This window comes from Rhinoraja longicauda, chromosome 17 (genome assembly GCF_053455715.1).
Source record: "Rhinoraja longicauda isolate Sanriku21f chromosome 17, sRhiLon1.1, whole genome shotgun sequence".
Lineage (NCBI taxonomy): Eukaryota > Metazoa > Chordata > Chondrichthyes > Rajiformes > Arhynchobatidae > Rhinoraja > Rhinoraja longicauda.
The window spans coordinates 21,741,839-21,756,869 of record NC_135969.1 but is presented as its reverse complement, the minus strand read 5'-3'; the positions used below and the strand labels follow the sequence as shown (position 1 = coordinate 21,756,869).

Below are 15,031 nucleotides of genomic sequence, written 5' to 3'. Positions count from 1 at the left end.
CAGGAGTTAGACCTAGTGACGAGATGGCATTTTTCCACATGAGGATAGTGTGTCCCTTGGAGAAGAGCCTGTGGGTGATGGTATTCCCATTCACCCATTGCCCTTCCACATTGGTATAGAGGTCAGTGGTTTGGAAAGTGCTGTTAATTATCTATCGCTTGTCCCCCGATGGTAGAAAGTATCAGGAGGTGTGTGACTCATTGCAGGTCACCCAGCCTCTGACCTGTTCCCTATAGCCATTGTGTACATGTGGCTGGTTCATTCGAGTTTCTGGTGAACTATAACTCTCAGGATGGTGGGGACTTGCAGATGGAGGTATTAATGAATGTCAAGAGAAGCAATTAGTGTCATTGTTGTGTGTGTTTGTCATTGCCTGGCAAATCTGTGCACAAATCCCATTTGCCACTTATCAACCCATGCCTGAACATTGTCTTGGTCTTGCTGTATGCAGGCTGGTTCATTTGCTGATGAGTTGTCAATGGAATTGAACATTGCACAGTCATCAGTGAACATTCACATTTCTGACCATATGATGGAGTCATTGATGGAGCAGCTGAAGATGGTTGGGCCCAGGTCTGCCGGAGGAACCCCTGCAATGATGTCCTGGGGCAGCAACGATTGACCTCCAATACTACTACCATTATACTACCCCACTCATTCTTACCTCCATACAATAAGATGGTCACTTTCCTGATTGTATGCTATATGTGCCTAGCCAATTGCACATTGCAGTCTGTGTGGTGAAGTTGCTCCCAAAATGCTGGTGCTGACGGAGTTCCAAGGACCTAGAGACCTAGAGATTTAAATCTCCCTGTAGCTGAAACCCTCTAATCCAAGCAGTATTCTGGTAAACCTCCTCTGCACCCTCTCCAAAGCCTCCACAACTTTCCTGAAATGCGGAGATCACAACTGTATGCAATACTCCAAATGCGGCCTAACCAAAGTCCTATCGAGCTGCATCATGACTGGATTTAATGGCCTTATCCTGCTTTATGTGAACAGGACATACCTGGGCAATCTTCCACACTGGTAGATGCTTGTGCCATACCCAAACTGGAACATCTTGGCCAGAGTTCCAACTAGCTCTGCAGTAATGCAGCTGGATTTCACCTAATCCAGGAGCTTTTGTTGTATCCAGTGCTCTAAGCCGACATCCCATAGAGTGAATGGAATTGGCTGCAGATTGCTCTATAAAGATGTGGATCACAGGAGGAAGATGGATCATAGTCCTGGCACTTGTTGTGGTAAACATTTATGAATTCCTCTGCCTTGTCCAGCGCACACATAGCACACGCACAATGACTGCGTCACTCCCATTATTGTTGCAGCAGGATCCAAAGCCACACCCCATTTGTGGGGCGTCATCACACAACACACTGCACTTGGTCTAGTCCACGACCTTGACTCTGCCTGACCGTCACGCTCAGGATAACCTCAGCCCAATCACAACCTTTGATCACTGATCCTGGGCTAAATCCAGGACTGGGCCCAGTTGTCAGGATCTCACTCTCTCGGTGCATGGTTACACCTGGCCAGCCAGTCGTGGGTGTCAGATAACCAGCTGCAGGCTGAGCAATGGCTGCCTTTTTTGTGGTGATTACCACCCTGAGAGTTGTCACTCCTTGTCAAACCCTGTTTACATATCAAGGCCTCTCGGCGGTAAAGCACATACCCAGGTCCACATCTTCCACCCTCGGCCACTGGGAAAATGGAACATTCTTGTAAAAACCTTCCAGAATCTTCTCCTTTACTTGGCTGATGGAGTCACTGTCCATCACCCGGACTGTGATGGAGTCCATACCACATCCTTGGAATGACACGTTGAGATTCTGTTGTAAAGGGAGAGATTGGTAATTATTGATGCCGGTTGCAACAACAGGAGGAGCTGCTTTGTAACGGAGAGTACCATGGACAGATCCCAGGCCTCAGACCCCAGGTGCACCGTGATGGGTGGAGGAGGCAGGCTTGGGGCCTCGTGAGCTTCCCCAGAAAGTTTTCAGATTGTGGCCATTCACTCCCTCCACTCCACATATCTCCTGATAGTGCAGTAAATGTCATACCTACAGTCACTATATCCATTGACTATCCTAAAGTGGAACATCCTTCCCGACAACACTAGATGTGCACCAACCTTGTCACTCTTCAAGTCACAGCTCGACAACTTGGACATGGATCATCTCACCAAACTTGCCCACGTAAAAATCTAAATCACCCACGCGAGCGAAACCTGCACGAGATAGCCCAGCTGTTGGCAGTTTTGCAGTAGAAACCAGAAACAGAAGTTATGCACTAAAAATATTGATCTTCTTTAGTCAGCAGGTAGTTGATCTGTGGAACTCATTGCCACAGAGGGCTGTGGAGGCCAAGTCAGTGGATGTTTTTAAGGCAGAGATACACAAATTCTTGATGACAACGGGTTTCAAGGGTTATGGGGAGAAGGCAGGAAAATTGGATTAGGAGGCAGAGATCAGCCATGATTGAATGGCGGAGTGGATTCAATTGGCTGAATGTCCTAATTCTATTCCTATAACTTGTGAACTTGTAAACTTGTAAACTTCCTCCCACTGCTTTTCCAACAGAGCATCGTATCATCTCATTTTGCATTTGGTGCATTTTACGTTCTTTGTACTGATTTATGGGTGGGAATAAAACAGATGTGAACCTACTGTAATTAGCCTCAAAAAGGATCTCCTGAAATCCAGGTAAATGACATGCAAAATAAAGTTTACAGATCATGTGGTTTCTGCAAAAGGTTCTGAATGAGGTATTGAAATCATGAAGTATAGAGAATGTCCCAACTAACATAAGGATGCAGAGTCAAAGAATGAAGATGGAGGCATTGGGAACAGAAGCAGAAGTGACATGAACCTCTATCAAGCGGCTCAGAGCTCGGATACACAGTCGGAGGCAGCGTTGGAGGTGGATTTAATTGCAGTTCCAAAGGAGGCTGGATAAGTATCTGAAAGGGAACAAGGGTTTCAGCTACAGGGAGAGGTTGGATAAATTTGGATTGCTTTCTCTGGAATTAAGATTGAGGGGAGATTTGATAGAAGTATGTAAAATGATGAGAGGCATAGATAGGATTCCCAGGGTGGAAATCTTCAACACTAGAGGTCGTAGCTATAAGGGTGAGAGGGGAAATGTTTAATGGAGAGGTACGGGGCATGTTTTTCTTTACACAAAGTGTAGAGGGGGCCTGGAACGCATTGCCGGGGCGGTGGTAGACACATGGAAGTGCATGGAATTGAGGGATATACAGGCAAATGAGATACGTTTAACTTGGCTTCATGTTCAGCACAAACATTGTGGGCCGAAGGGCCTGTTCCTGTTCAGGGGCGATGCCAGACTCCACGCGCTGCCTGACAAGATACTCCCGGCAAATGCCCCACCACGCTGCTCCTCACCGTGGCTTTGGCCTCAATGTTCTCCCTCAGCAGCCACTCTTCGTTGAGGGTGTAACGAGCCTTCCCGGTGATGGCATCCACTGAACCTTTGTTAATTTGCTGCTTCATTGCACACAACAACAGGAAAAATGGCTCCCCCACAGTTTCCTGCAAGACAGCAATAGAACAGACAAGGAAGCCTAAGAACAGTTCGACATGCAAGTGAATGTGTAGTGGCATTGTACACTGCATGGTGCGATGTGGCACAGGGTACACTGTCTGTGTCACGGGGTACACTGTCACTGTGTCACGGGGTAGACTGTCACTGTGTCACGGGGTACACTGTCTGTGTCACGGGGTAGACTGTCACTGTGTCATGGGGTACACCGTCTGTGTCATGGGGTAGACTGTCACTGTCACGGGGCACACTGTCTGTGTCACGGGGTACATTGTCACTGTGGCACGGGGTACACTGTCACTGTAGCACGGGGTACACTCACTGTCACGGGGTACACTGTCACTGTGTCACGGGGTACACTGTCTGTGTCACGGGGTACACTGTCTGTGTCACGGGGTACACTGTCACTGGATCACGGGGTACACTGTCTGTGTCACGGGGTACACTGTCACTGTGGCACGGGGTAGTCTGTCACTGGATCACAGGGTACACTGTCGCTGTGTCACGGGGTACACTGTCTGTGTCACGGGGTACACTGTCTGTATCACGGAGTACAATGTCACTGTGTCACAGGGTAGACTGTCGCTGTGCAGCGGGTAACACAGTATCATCTTCGTGTTTTCACTGGGGAGTTTACCTTGACCATGATGACCTTCCATTTTGCTTTTGTTTACCTCATGACCACACACGATTCTCCTTGTACCTCTAATGACTGCAGTAACGAAGTCCATGCAGTTAACCTGTTACCCGGACGCTGTTATTTCCTACCATATTGAGCAGGGTTATAGCCAGAGATGCCAATATGTTACCGATGGTCTGGGCAGGGTGAGCTGAGAATGCAGTGGGAAGTGACTGAACTTGTTGGTGAATGGCTGAGCAGCAGCCCAGAGGGTGCAACCTTTACCGTGAGGAAGCTGTACATGCAGATGGACATCCAGTTGGTCAGCATCTTCTCCACCACCGACTCTGTCCTCCGCAGCATCAGCTTCGGGTTCTTGGAAGCTGAGGCATCAATTAGATCCACCAGCAGGTCCTTCATGATACTTGTGAAGTACTCCAGTTTACTGTGCAGTGCAATGGTCAGCAAGGAAGCTATGTTACACCTGTGAGGAAACAGCTACATTAGGCCCAAGCTCAGCCACCTGGTTCCCAGCCTCCGGTTCGGTGAATAGATGGTCAGATGTGATACTGAGTCACGTAGCCCACTGCTTGAAGTTCCCCTCACTCCTGAGCTCACAGCCCCTGGGCTGCCTGTTGTGTTCTGGTATAGTTGAGTGCGAGCAAGAATATAATTGGCAACAGCATCCTGATAGAGTGCAATCTATATGGGTTCCTGAACTTGTTCTGCTATTTCTGGTTGCATTGTGACTCTGGACGAAAAGAAACTCCCATTACATAGGACGTAGCTGTAAAGAGGCTGTGCAACCCATTACATTGGTGCCATCGTCTTGAATGGGTTATCCATCACATTCCTTACTACCCTTTAATTATTGTCTGCTTCTACCACCTTACTGAGTGGTGACATGATCAAAATAACTTGCCGTGTGGAGATAAACCTCACACCGTCTCTGGTGTGTTCATCTAAGTCCACATTTAGTGGTTCTACTTTATCAGAGACCCTATTTGACCCATGGAAGGTCTGAGGCATTATGGGTTGAGCTCAGATATAGGAAAGAAGCAATTAGTCAAATTGTATTATATTGTAAGCCAGCGGGAAATAGAGGACCAGATATGTAGACTGATTACTGAAGGATCCTGAAACAACGGGTTTAGTGTAGTGAATCACTTTAGCTTTTCCACGCAAGGCACCATGGACTTGGCAATGATTGGTGGACATTAACTATTGTTGGTGTCCATTAACTGCACATACAAACAGAAACTCTAGCATCTTTAAAGATTTGAACTCTGAAGTTCATCCCCGAAATGTAGGAAATATAGAAACAAAGAAAATAGGTGCAGGAGTAGGCCATTCGGCCCTTCGAGCCAGCACCGCCATTCAATATGATCATGGCTGATCATCCAAAATCAGCACCCCATTCCTGCTTTTTCCCCATATCCCTTGATTCCGTTAGCCCTAAGAGCTAAATCTAACTCTCTCTTGAAAACATCCAGTGAATTGGACTCCACTGCCTTCTGTGGCAGAGAATTCTACAGATTCCCAACTCTCTGGGTGAAAAGGTTTTTTCTCATCTCAGTCCTAAATGAGGACTGAGGAGCAGAAGCAGCCAATTTGCGCAGAGCAGGCTCCCAGTGATAGTGTTACAACAATGCGCAATGAATTTTGATGCTGCTGGTCAAAGAATGAAGATTGGTACCGAGGGAAAATAGCTCCATGGGAACTCTTCCCAGCACCCAGTTTAATTAGCCAAACCTGGCATCTTGACAAGATGCACCACAAGAACCACATTCAGGTCTCAGACCCACTGGCTGTTCAATACCAAGGAGCAGGATTTGCACCCACAACCACACTAAAAGCCAAAGACTTACCAACTGAGCCGCAACCACTAGTTTCAGGCTGCTGTTAAGGCATACGTGGGAGGGGAGGAGTGCAGAGATGAGTAGATGTGTGGCTGTGTGATCATTCCTGGAACTGGTACATGTGTAGCTAGCTGCACAATAATTTCCCTCCCCCTCCCTCCATCCCTGACCTCCCCAATGCACTCAGCCATCACCAAGGTTAACCCAGGGGATCATGGCTAGCAGCAGACTGGCGACTTGATCCCACACTGCTCCATGGCGAGGCAATGCGTGGATCTCCCACTGATCCAGCTCACTCCTTCTACCAATGGTCGTAAGGATTCAGAATTGGCTTATTCATAGAAGGGTTGTGGTGGAAGGTAGCTATTCTGACGGAGGTGTGTGACTAATGGGTTTCCTCAGGGATGTGTGCTGGGACCTCTGTTGTTTGTGATATGTACATATATAAATGACAAAGACATAAATGTGGATGGGGTGGTGAGTATGGTGACAACACCAACATTGGTGGAGTTGCAGACAGTGAGGTATGCTGTCAGTGAGGAACTGACGCAGTGAGGGAGGGAGGCAGTGAGGGAGGGGAGGGAGCAGTGAGGGAGGGGAGCAGTGAGGGAGGGGTGTAGTGAGGGAGGCAGTGAGGGAGGGCAGTGAGGGAGGGCAGTGAGGGAGGGGAGGGAGCAGTGAGGGAGGGCAGTGAGGGAGAGGAGCAGTGAGGGAGGGGAGCAGTGAGGGAGGGCAGTGAGGGAGGGAGGGGAGCAGTGAGGGAGGGCAGTGAGGGAGAGGAACAGTGAGGGAGGGGAGCAGTGAGGGAGGGGTGTAGTGAGGGAGGCAGTGAGGGAGGGCAGTGAGGGAGGGCAGTGAGGGAGGGGAGGGAGCAGTGAGGGAGGGGAGTGAGGGAGGGCAGTGAGGGAGAGGAACAGTGAGGGAGGGCAGTGAGGGAGAGGAACAGTGAGGGAGGGCAGTGAGGGAGAGGAACAGTGAGGGAGGGGAGCAGTGAGGGAGGGGTGTAGTGAGGGAGGCAGTGAGGGAGGGCAGTGAGGGAGGGGAGGGAGCAGTGAGGGAGGGGAATGAGGGAGGGCAGTGAGGGAGGGGTATAGTGAGGGAGGGGAACAGTGAGGGAGGGGTATAGTGAGGGAGGGGTGTAGTGAGGGAGGGGAGCAGTGAGGGAGGGGGGCAGTGAGGGAGGGGAGTGACGGAGGGGGACAGTGAGGGGGGGGCAGTGAGGGAGGGGTGCAGTGAGGGAGGGGAGCAGTGAGGGAGGGGAGCAGTGAGGGAGGGGAGCAGTGAGGGAGGGGAGCAGTGAGGGAGGGGGCAGTGAGGGAGGGGGCAGTGAGGGAGGGGAGTGAGGGAGGGGGCAGTGAGGGAGGGAGGCAGTGAGGGAGGGGGCAGTGAGGGAGGGGGCAGTGAGGGAGGGGAGCAGTGAGGGAGGGGAGCAGTGAGGGAGGGGAGCAGTGAGGGAGGGGAGCAGTGAGGGAGGGGGCAGTGAGGGAGGGGAGTGAGGGAGGGGGGCAGTGAGGGAGGGGGCAGTGACGGAGGGGAGCAGTGACGGAGGGGAGCAGTGAGGGAGGGGAGCAGTGAGGGAGGGGAGCAGTGAGGGAGGGGAGCAGTGAGGGAGGGGAGCAGTGAGGGAGGGGAGCAGTGAGGGAAGGGAGCAGTGAGGGAGGGGAGCAGTGAGGGAGGGGAGCAGTGAGGGAGGGGGGCAGTGAGGGAGGGGGGCAGTGAGGGAGGGGGGCAGTGAGGGAGGGGGGCAGTGAGGGAGGGGGGCAGTGAGGGAGGGGGGCAGTGAGGGAGGGGAGCAGTGAGGGAGGGGAGCAGTGAGGGAGGGGAGCAGTGAGGGAGGGGAGCAGTGAGGGAGGGGAGCAGTGAGGGAGGGGAGCAGTGAGGGAGGGGAGTGAGGGAGAGGAACAGTGAGGGAGGGGGCAGTGAGGGAGGGGAGTGAGGGAGGGGAGTGAGGGAGGGGAGCAGTGAGGGAGGGGAGCAGTGAGGGAGGGGAGCAGTGAGGGAGGGGAGCAGTGAGGGAGGGGAGTGAGGGAGGGGAGCAGTGAGGGAGGGGAGCAGTGAGGGAGGGGAGTGAGGGAGGGGAGCGGTGTGGGAGGGGAGCGGTGAGGGAGGGGAGCGGTGAGGGAGGGGAGCGGTGAGGGAGGGGAACGGTGAGGGAGGGGAGCGGTGAGGGAGGGGAGCGGTGAGGGAGGGGAGCGGTGAGGGAGGGGTGTAGTGAGGGAGGCAGTGAGGGAGGGCAGTGAGGGAGGGGAGGGAGCAGTGAGGGAGGGGAATGAGGGAGGGCAGTGAGGGAGGGGTATAGTGAGGGAGGGGAACAGTGAGGGAGGGGTATAGTGAGGGAGGGGTGTAGTGAGGGAGGGGAGCAGTGAGGGAGGGGGGCAGTGAGGGAGGGGAGTGACGGAGGGGGACAGTGAGGGGGGGGGGCAGTGAGGGAGGGGTGCAGTGAGGGAGGGGAGCAGTGAGGGAGGGGGCAGTGAGGGAGGGGGCAGTGAGGGAGGGGGCAGTGAGGGAGGGGAGTGAGGGAGGGGGCAGTGAGGGAGGGGGCAGTGAGGGAGGGAGGCAGTGAGGGAGGGGGCAGTGAGGGAGGGGAGCAGTGAGGGAGGGGAGCAGTGAGGGAGGGGAGCAGTGAGGGAGGGGAGCAGTGAGGGAGGGGAGCAGTGAGGGAGGGGGCAGTGAGGGAGGGGAGTGAGGGAGGGGGGCAGTGAGGGAGGGGGGCAGTGACGGAGGGGAGCAGTGACGGAGGGGAGCAGTGAGGGAGGGGAGCAGTGAGGGAGGGGAGCAGTGAGGGAGGGGAGCAGTGAGGGAGGGGAGCAGTGAGGGAGGGGAGCAGTGAGGGAGGGGAGCAGTGAGGGAGGGGAGCAGTGAGGGAGGGGGGCAGTGAGGGAGGGGGGCAGTGAGGGAGGGGGGCAGTGAGGGAGGGGGCAGTGAGGGAGGGGAGCAGTGAGGGAGGGGAGCAGTGAGGGAGGGGAGCAGTGAGGGAGGGGAGCAGTGAGGGAGGGGAGTGAGGGAGAGGAACAGTGAGGGAGGGGGGCAGTGAGGGAGGGGAGTGAGGGAGGGGAGTGAGGGAGGGGAGTGAGGGAGGGGAGCAGTGAGGGAGGGGAGCAGTGAGGGAGGGGAGCAGTGAGGGAGGGGAGCAGTGAGGGAGGGGAGCAGTGAGGGAGGGGAGCAGTGAGGGAGGGGAGCAGTGAGGGAGGGGAGCAGTGAGGGAGGGGAGCAGTGAGGGAGGGGGGCAGTGAGGGAGGGGAGTGACGGAGGGGGACAGTGAGGGGGGGGGCAGTGAGGGAGGGGTGCAGTGAGGGAGGGGAGCAGTGAGGGAGGGGAGCAGTGAGGGAGGGGAGCAGTGAGGGAGGGGAGCAGTGAGGGAGGGGAGCAGTGAGGGAGGGGGCAGTGAGGGAGGGGGCAGTGAGGGAGGGGGCAGTGAGGGAGGGGAGTGAGGGAGGGGGCAGTGAGGGAGGGAGGCAGTGAGGGAGGGGGCAGTGAGGGAGGGGGCAGTGAGGGAGGGGAGCAGTGAGGGAGGGGAGCAGTGAGGGAGGGGAGCAGTGAGGGAGGGGAGCAGTGAGGGAGGGGAGCAGTGAGGGAGGGGAGCAGTGAGGGAGGGGTGCAGTGAGGGAGGGGGCAGTGAGGGAGGGGAGTGAGGGAGGGGGGCAGTGAGGGAGGGGGGCAGTGACGGAGGGGAGCAGTGACGGAGGGGAGCAGTGAGGGAGGGGAGCAGTGAGGGAGGGGAGCAGTGAGGGAGGGGAGCAGTGAGGGAGGGGAGCAGTGAGGGAGGGGAGCAGTGAGGGAAGGGAGCAGTGAGGGAGGGGGGCAGTGAGGGAGGGGGGCAGTGAGGGAGGGGGGCAGTGAGGGAGGGGGGCAGTGAGGGAGGGGGGCAGTGAGGGAGGGGAGCAGTGAGGGAGGGGAGCAGTGAGGGAGGGGAGCAGTGAGGGAGGGGAGCAGTGAGGGAGGGGAGTGAGGGAGAGGAACAGTGAGGGAGGGGGGCAGTGAGGGAGGGGAGTGAGGGAGGGGAGTGAGGGAGGGGAGCAGTGAGGGAGGGGAGCAGTGAGGGAGGGGAGCAGTGAGGGAGGGGAGCAGTGAGGGAGGGGAGCAGTGAGGGAGGGGAGCAGTGAGGGAGGGGAGCAGTGAGGGAGGGGAGCAGTGAGGGAGGGGAGCAGTGAGGGAGGGGAGTGAGGGAGGGGAGCAGTGAGGGAGGGGAGCGGTGAGGGAGGGGAGTGGTGAGGGAGGGGAGCGGTGAGGGAGGGGAGCGGTGAGGGAGGGGAGCGGTGAGGGAGGGGAGCGGTGAGGGAGGGGAGCGGTGAGGGAGGGGAGCGGTGAGGGAGGGGAGCGGTGAGGGAGGGGAGCGGTGAGGGAGGGGAGCGGTGAGGGAGGGGAGCGGTGAGGGAGGGGAGCTGTGAGGGAGGGGAGCAGTGAGGGAGGGGGGCAGAGGAAGGGCTTGACCTGGTGATGTAGGTCAGCTGTGCTGTCAGGTCCCATGGTATAAAGGCATCAGTTCCCCTACCTATAATCCTATGTGGCTGTGGCTAGAGATAACATGGTCCCGTACCCCCCCACAAAATGATTCTCACACCTGTCTCTCACAGCGAAGTCCTTCTGCTGTTCCAGAGAATGTACAAACGTGATGAGGAAGTGTTTGTTGCCCAGCAGCAAGGAGAACAAGGCAATACCCTCTTCCATGTTGTGCCGAGAAGTTTCAGGGACCTGAAACAAAGAGGGAGAGAAAGTGAGTGAGGACTCTGCTCCTAGCCTCCCACACTCCAGTGGGGCACAATGCCTGTATCTGGACCGGTCGCCACAATCCCACTCCACCCCACAGCCAGGATCTGCGTTCCAGAATCTGACCCAAGGGTAGAGCCCCACTCCTGTCAGCTGTCTGGCCTCCACAGATTGGCCACCCGCTCACAGGACAGACACAGACCCAGCACACACGTACACCGTCGCTCCGTTCACTCCGTCCGCTACAGCCAGATCTCCCACACCCCCACAAGAGAGGCTCGGACTTCTAGAGCTGAGAGGTACGATTCCTGACCAGACCCCCACAAGTAGTCAGACCAGAAACTGCCAGGAAAGGTTTTGAATGCACAACTGCATCATCTTTCGAGGTCTACCTCAGCCCACCAAAACATCGGTCCTGTCCCAGTGCATTCCCCAGTTGTGGCTCACCTTCCACTCAGGCTGCAGCAGTGGGTGGGTCTCTGGCGGGTTGCTGGAGATGTTGGCCTCTCTGGACTGGGCATTCAGCTGATGGAAACACTCAGGGCTTCTGCTTTCACCGTCAATTGAACACTGGAATGAAGGATTGGGTTTGGTGAGTCCTGAAATTCCTTTAGATAACCTGTCTCTCCTGTACGTCATCTGTCACAGGAACCGTCCCCCTGGCCTGAGATGTTGGCTGCTCATTCCCTCCACAGCTCCTGCCTGACCCATTGAGTTCCCCTAGCACTATGATCTTTGCTCAAGATTCCTGCATCTGTTCTCCCCACCAGTCTCTTACTCTGATTGCTTTCAATTTGTTCTTTCCAATTTATGCTACCCATCCAAATACGTTCTCCCAGATCATATAACATATAAAAACATTATCACACATTACCCTAAAACAAACTTAAAACAATCACAACCATTATACCTGTTATAAAGTCGACATCTCCCAGACAAAATAAATCTTGCCAATCATTTAGGAAAAGTGAAAGGAGAAGAGGAGGCAGATGGAGGGAGGGGGGAAGCTGCCTACAGGTTGGATAGAAAACCTCTCAATGTCAGGGTAAATTAGGGGAAGGGGAGAGACAGGAGGGATGGGAGAGAATGAGGGAAAAGCTGGGGATATTCAAGGTGGAGTATGAAAGGGGGGGAGTAGAGAGAGTGGAGGTCCTAGAAATTGGACCACCTATAAATGACATGTTAAACAGGAGCTGCACAAGGTGCTAGCTCACAACTCAGTGACAACGCCCACCCCCGAGAATTGTGAAATTAGCGAGAAAAAAAAAGCATTAGTGGGAGTGGGAAGGGGTACACTGGTTAAAAGTTTGAGAGGTAGCTAAGTTCAGGAGGACCTAGCCTGAAATTGGTGGGAGAAAGCAGAGTGGCAATGAACACAAATAGACTCACTTTTGGGAAAAAGGTGCGAATGACAAAGTACTTGTACTCGAGGAAGGGAATACCCTGGCTGCGGTTTAGCTCCTTGGTGAGGTCAGTCATATCAGTCTGCAACTCAGCAAAACCTGCAGCATAAGAGAAGGCACAGGGTAAGTACCTGCCTCTCAACAAAGAGAAGCACTTGCATCTATGTTGCACCCTTAATATCCCCCAGCTTATTGTAATCAACAAGGAGCTTTGCAGACTTGGCCTATTGCACTGAGTTACTCCAACATTTTGTGATACCTGGCCTTATTGCAATATCAGAGTTGTAACATCTAATTTTGAGTACAGTACACTCCCATGAGCAACAAATAAAACTGACCAGATCATTTGTTTAGTCACCATGCACTGTCTCTGCCCAGCACTGACTGGGATTTTCAGCTGCAATGTTAACTCGACTTTTCTTTCCATGGATGCTGCTTGACTAGTTGAGTATTCCAACATTTCCTCCTTTTATTTCAGAAGCTGTTTTGTGGCAAGTGACTCAGCATCTGGCACCAGAGATGCCTCCAGCAGATACAACGCCTCAATTGGGAGTATGGTGCCTGGATGAGTGTATCCTCAGCAACTCAAGAGAGGTGAATACTATCCAGGACAAATCAGCCCCTTACTTGGTACCCCTCCCACCACCCAAAACTTGCATTCTGTCCACCACTGGTACACAGAGTCTGCAGTGTGCGCCATCTACTAAATGCACTGCAGGTACACACCCATGTTCGCTGACAGCACCTTCCGAGTCCAACACCAAGGAAAACATGAGCAGCAAATGCATGGGATGTCATTGCCTACAGAGTAACACTCCATCCTGAACTACTGTATATTGCCAATCCTTCATTGTCATGGTCTAAATCCTGGAAGCTCTCCCCAACAACATTGTAGGAGCTGACAAATCCTGGAAGCTCTCCCCAACAACCAGATGCTGAAAAATGATTCAATCATTACAGTACCAGAGACCTTGGTTCAATCCTGACCTCGGGTACTGTCTTAGTGGAGTTTGCACATTCTCCATGTCTTCCGGCTGACCTGGTTTTCTCCCACATCCCAATGATGTGTGGGTTTGTATGTTAATTGGCCTCTGTAAATTGGATGAGCCACGGTTGATGTGGACTTGGTGGGCTGAAGAGCTTGTTTCCATGCTGTCATTGATGGATCCCTCATCATCCAAGTCTCTTCCATGTCCCTCGCTCCCTCTTACCCCAGACACAACAAGGATTGAGTTCTCCTAGTCCTCACCTTTCTCCCCACCAGACTCTACATTCAACACATCAACACAACTCCTTGCTTCACTCATCCCTTCCCAATCAAACCACCCCCTCCCCAGGTACTTTCCCCTGCAACTACAGGAAATTTAACACGTCCTTACACTTCCTCCCTCAGTTCCATCCAGGAACCCCAGTCCTTCCAAGTGAGTCAGATGTCTACATAACCTCATCTACTGCAGTGTTCCCATGTGGGCTCCTGTACATCGGTCGACACCAAGCATAGACTCATCAACTGTTTTGTGCTCAGTACACCAAGGCCTCGGGGATATGCCGGTTGCTAACCATTTTAACTCCCCTTTGCATTCCCATACTGACTTTTCTGTCCTCCTCCATTGTAATGTGAGGCCATAAGCTAAATGGAGACTTACAGCCTTTGCTTTTGGTTCACATTTCATATTCTTTCTTGGCATAGAAACCAACCCACTGAATCTATGCTGGCTTTGAAAGCAACCCCATCAATTGCATTTCCCCACTCATTTCCCTGCAAACTATTTACTGTCACATATGACCATCAACTCCTGCGTCAATGTTCAGCCACCCACTTACACCAGTGGTAATTTACAGCAGTCAATTAATCTACCTCTCCCTTCTCCACTAGAAGAGTGAGGCCACACACACACACTGGAAGAACAGCACCTCATATTCCACTCGGGTTGCTGACTAGGTCGAATTCTTTAATTTCAAATAATATCCCCTCTATCTCCCCCCCTTTGTGGTGCACGTTACCCTGTTCTTAGCCCCTCCTCCTTATGCTCATCTCCCAGCCCTCCCTACTCTGATTCCTCTTTTTTTTTTTTAAATCATGCTCATTCCTCTCATCTCCCATGTCCCTCCCTTCGGTTTTACATTTTTCTCGTCTTCTTTCCTTACCTAATTCTCTTTTGTTTCCTTTACACCTCCAGCTCTGTCACTATCTGCATCCAAGTGCTAATCACCCCCCTTGCCTGTATCCACCTATCATTTGTCAGACTTTTCCCCACCCCCATCTCTCCTTTCCAGCTTTCTCGCCCTTATTCTATCAGTCAGAACAAGGGTCCTGACCCAAAACATTGTCTGTCAATTTCCCTCCACAGAGACTGCCTGATCTGCTGAGTTCTATCAGCACTTAGTTTTTAATCCACCACATTACTTGAGGAGTGCATTTAAGGCAGATTACCACATCGGACTGTATCCTAATTTGCTTCTGTCCATTATTGAACAGAAAGAAATTCGAAGGTGTGCTTTTGAGTGTAGTGTATGGTTGAACATGCCCACTGGGCTTAACACTATGATTGAAGTTTACTGTTGTTGTTATCCCATCTAGAACAGGTACTGTCCATGTACTTTGTTGTCCAGTAAATGGGACCTATGGGCTGCTGGTCCCCTACGGCCGGCAAAGCTCTTACCTTTCCGAATCTCCTCCCTGATTTGAGCCTCCATCTCTTCCATCTGAATCAGAGTCTTCTGCCAATATCGCTCAGCTCGACGGCTCTTTGTACAGAAGATGATTAAGGCTAGAAAACACAGAATAGTTACAAAATGGAGACTATTTACCCGTCCAATCAACACAGGCTCTGTATTTGAGTGATCCAGCTGGACTAGCTCCCCTGCTCTCTCTTGTCCGC

General features: G+C 53.2%; 1 protein-coding gene across 1 annotated transcript in view; it reads right to left on the bottom strand.

Moving 5' to 3' along the window:
* plxnd1 (plexin D1) overlaps positions 1-15,031 on the bottom strand; it is a 69,482-nt gene that overhangs the window by 16,529 nt on the left and 37,922 nt on the right. The window contains exons 21-27 of the mRNA XM_078414324.1: positions 14,813-14,920; positions 12,136-12,248; positions 11,194-11,316; positions 10,601-10,731; positions 4,466-4,664; positions 3,405-3,551; positions 1,673-1,829 (exon numbers count right to left, since the gene is read on the bottom strand). Of these exons, the coding sequence (XP_078270450.1) occupies positions 1,673-1,829; positions 3,405-3,551; positions 4,466-4,664; positions 10,601-10,731; positions 11,194-11,316; positions 12,136-12,248; positions 14,813-14,920 (978 nt within the window). The remainder of the gene's footprint in view (positions 1-1,672; positions 1,830-3,404; positions 3,552-4,465; positions 4,665-10,600; positions 10,732-11,193; positions 11,317-12,135; positions 12,249-14,812; positions 14,921-15,031) is intronic.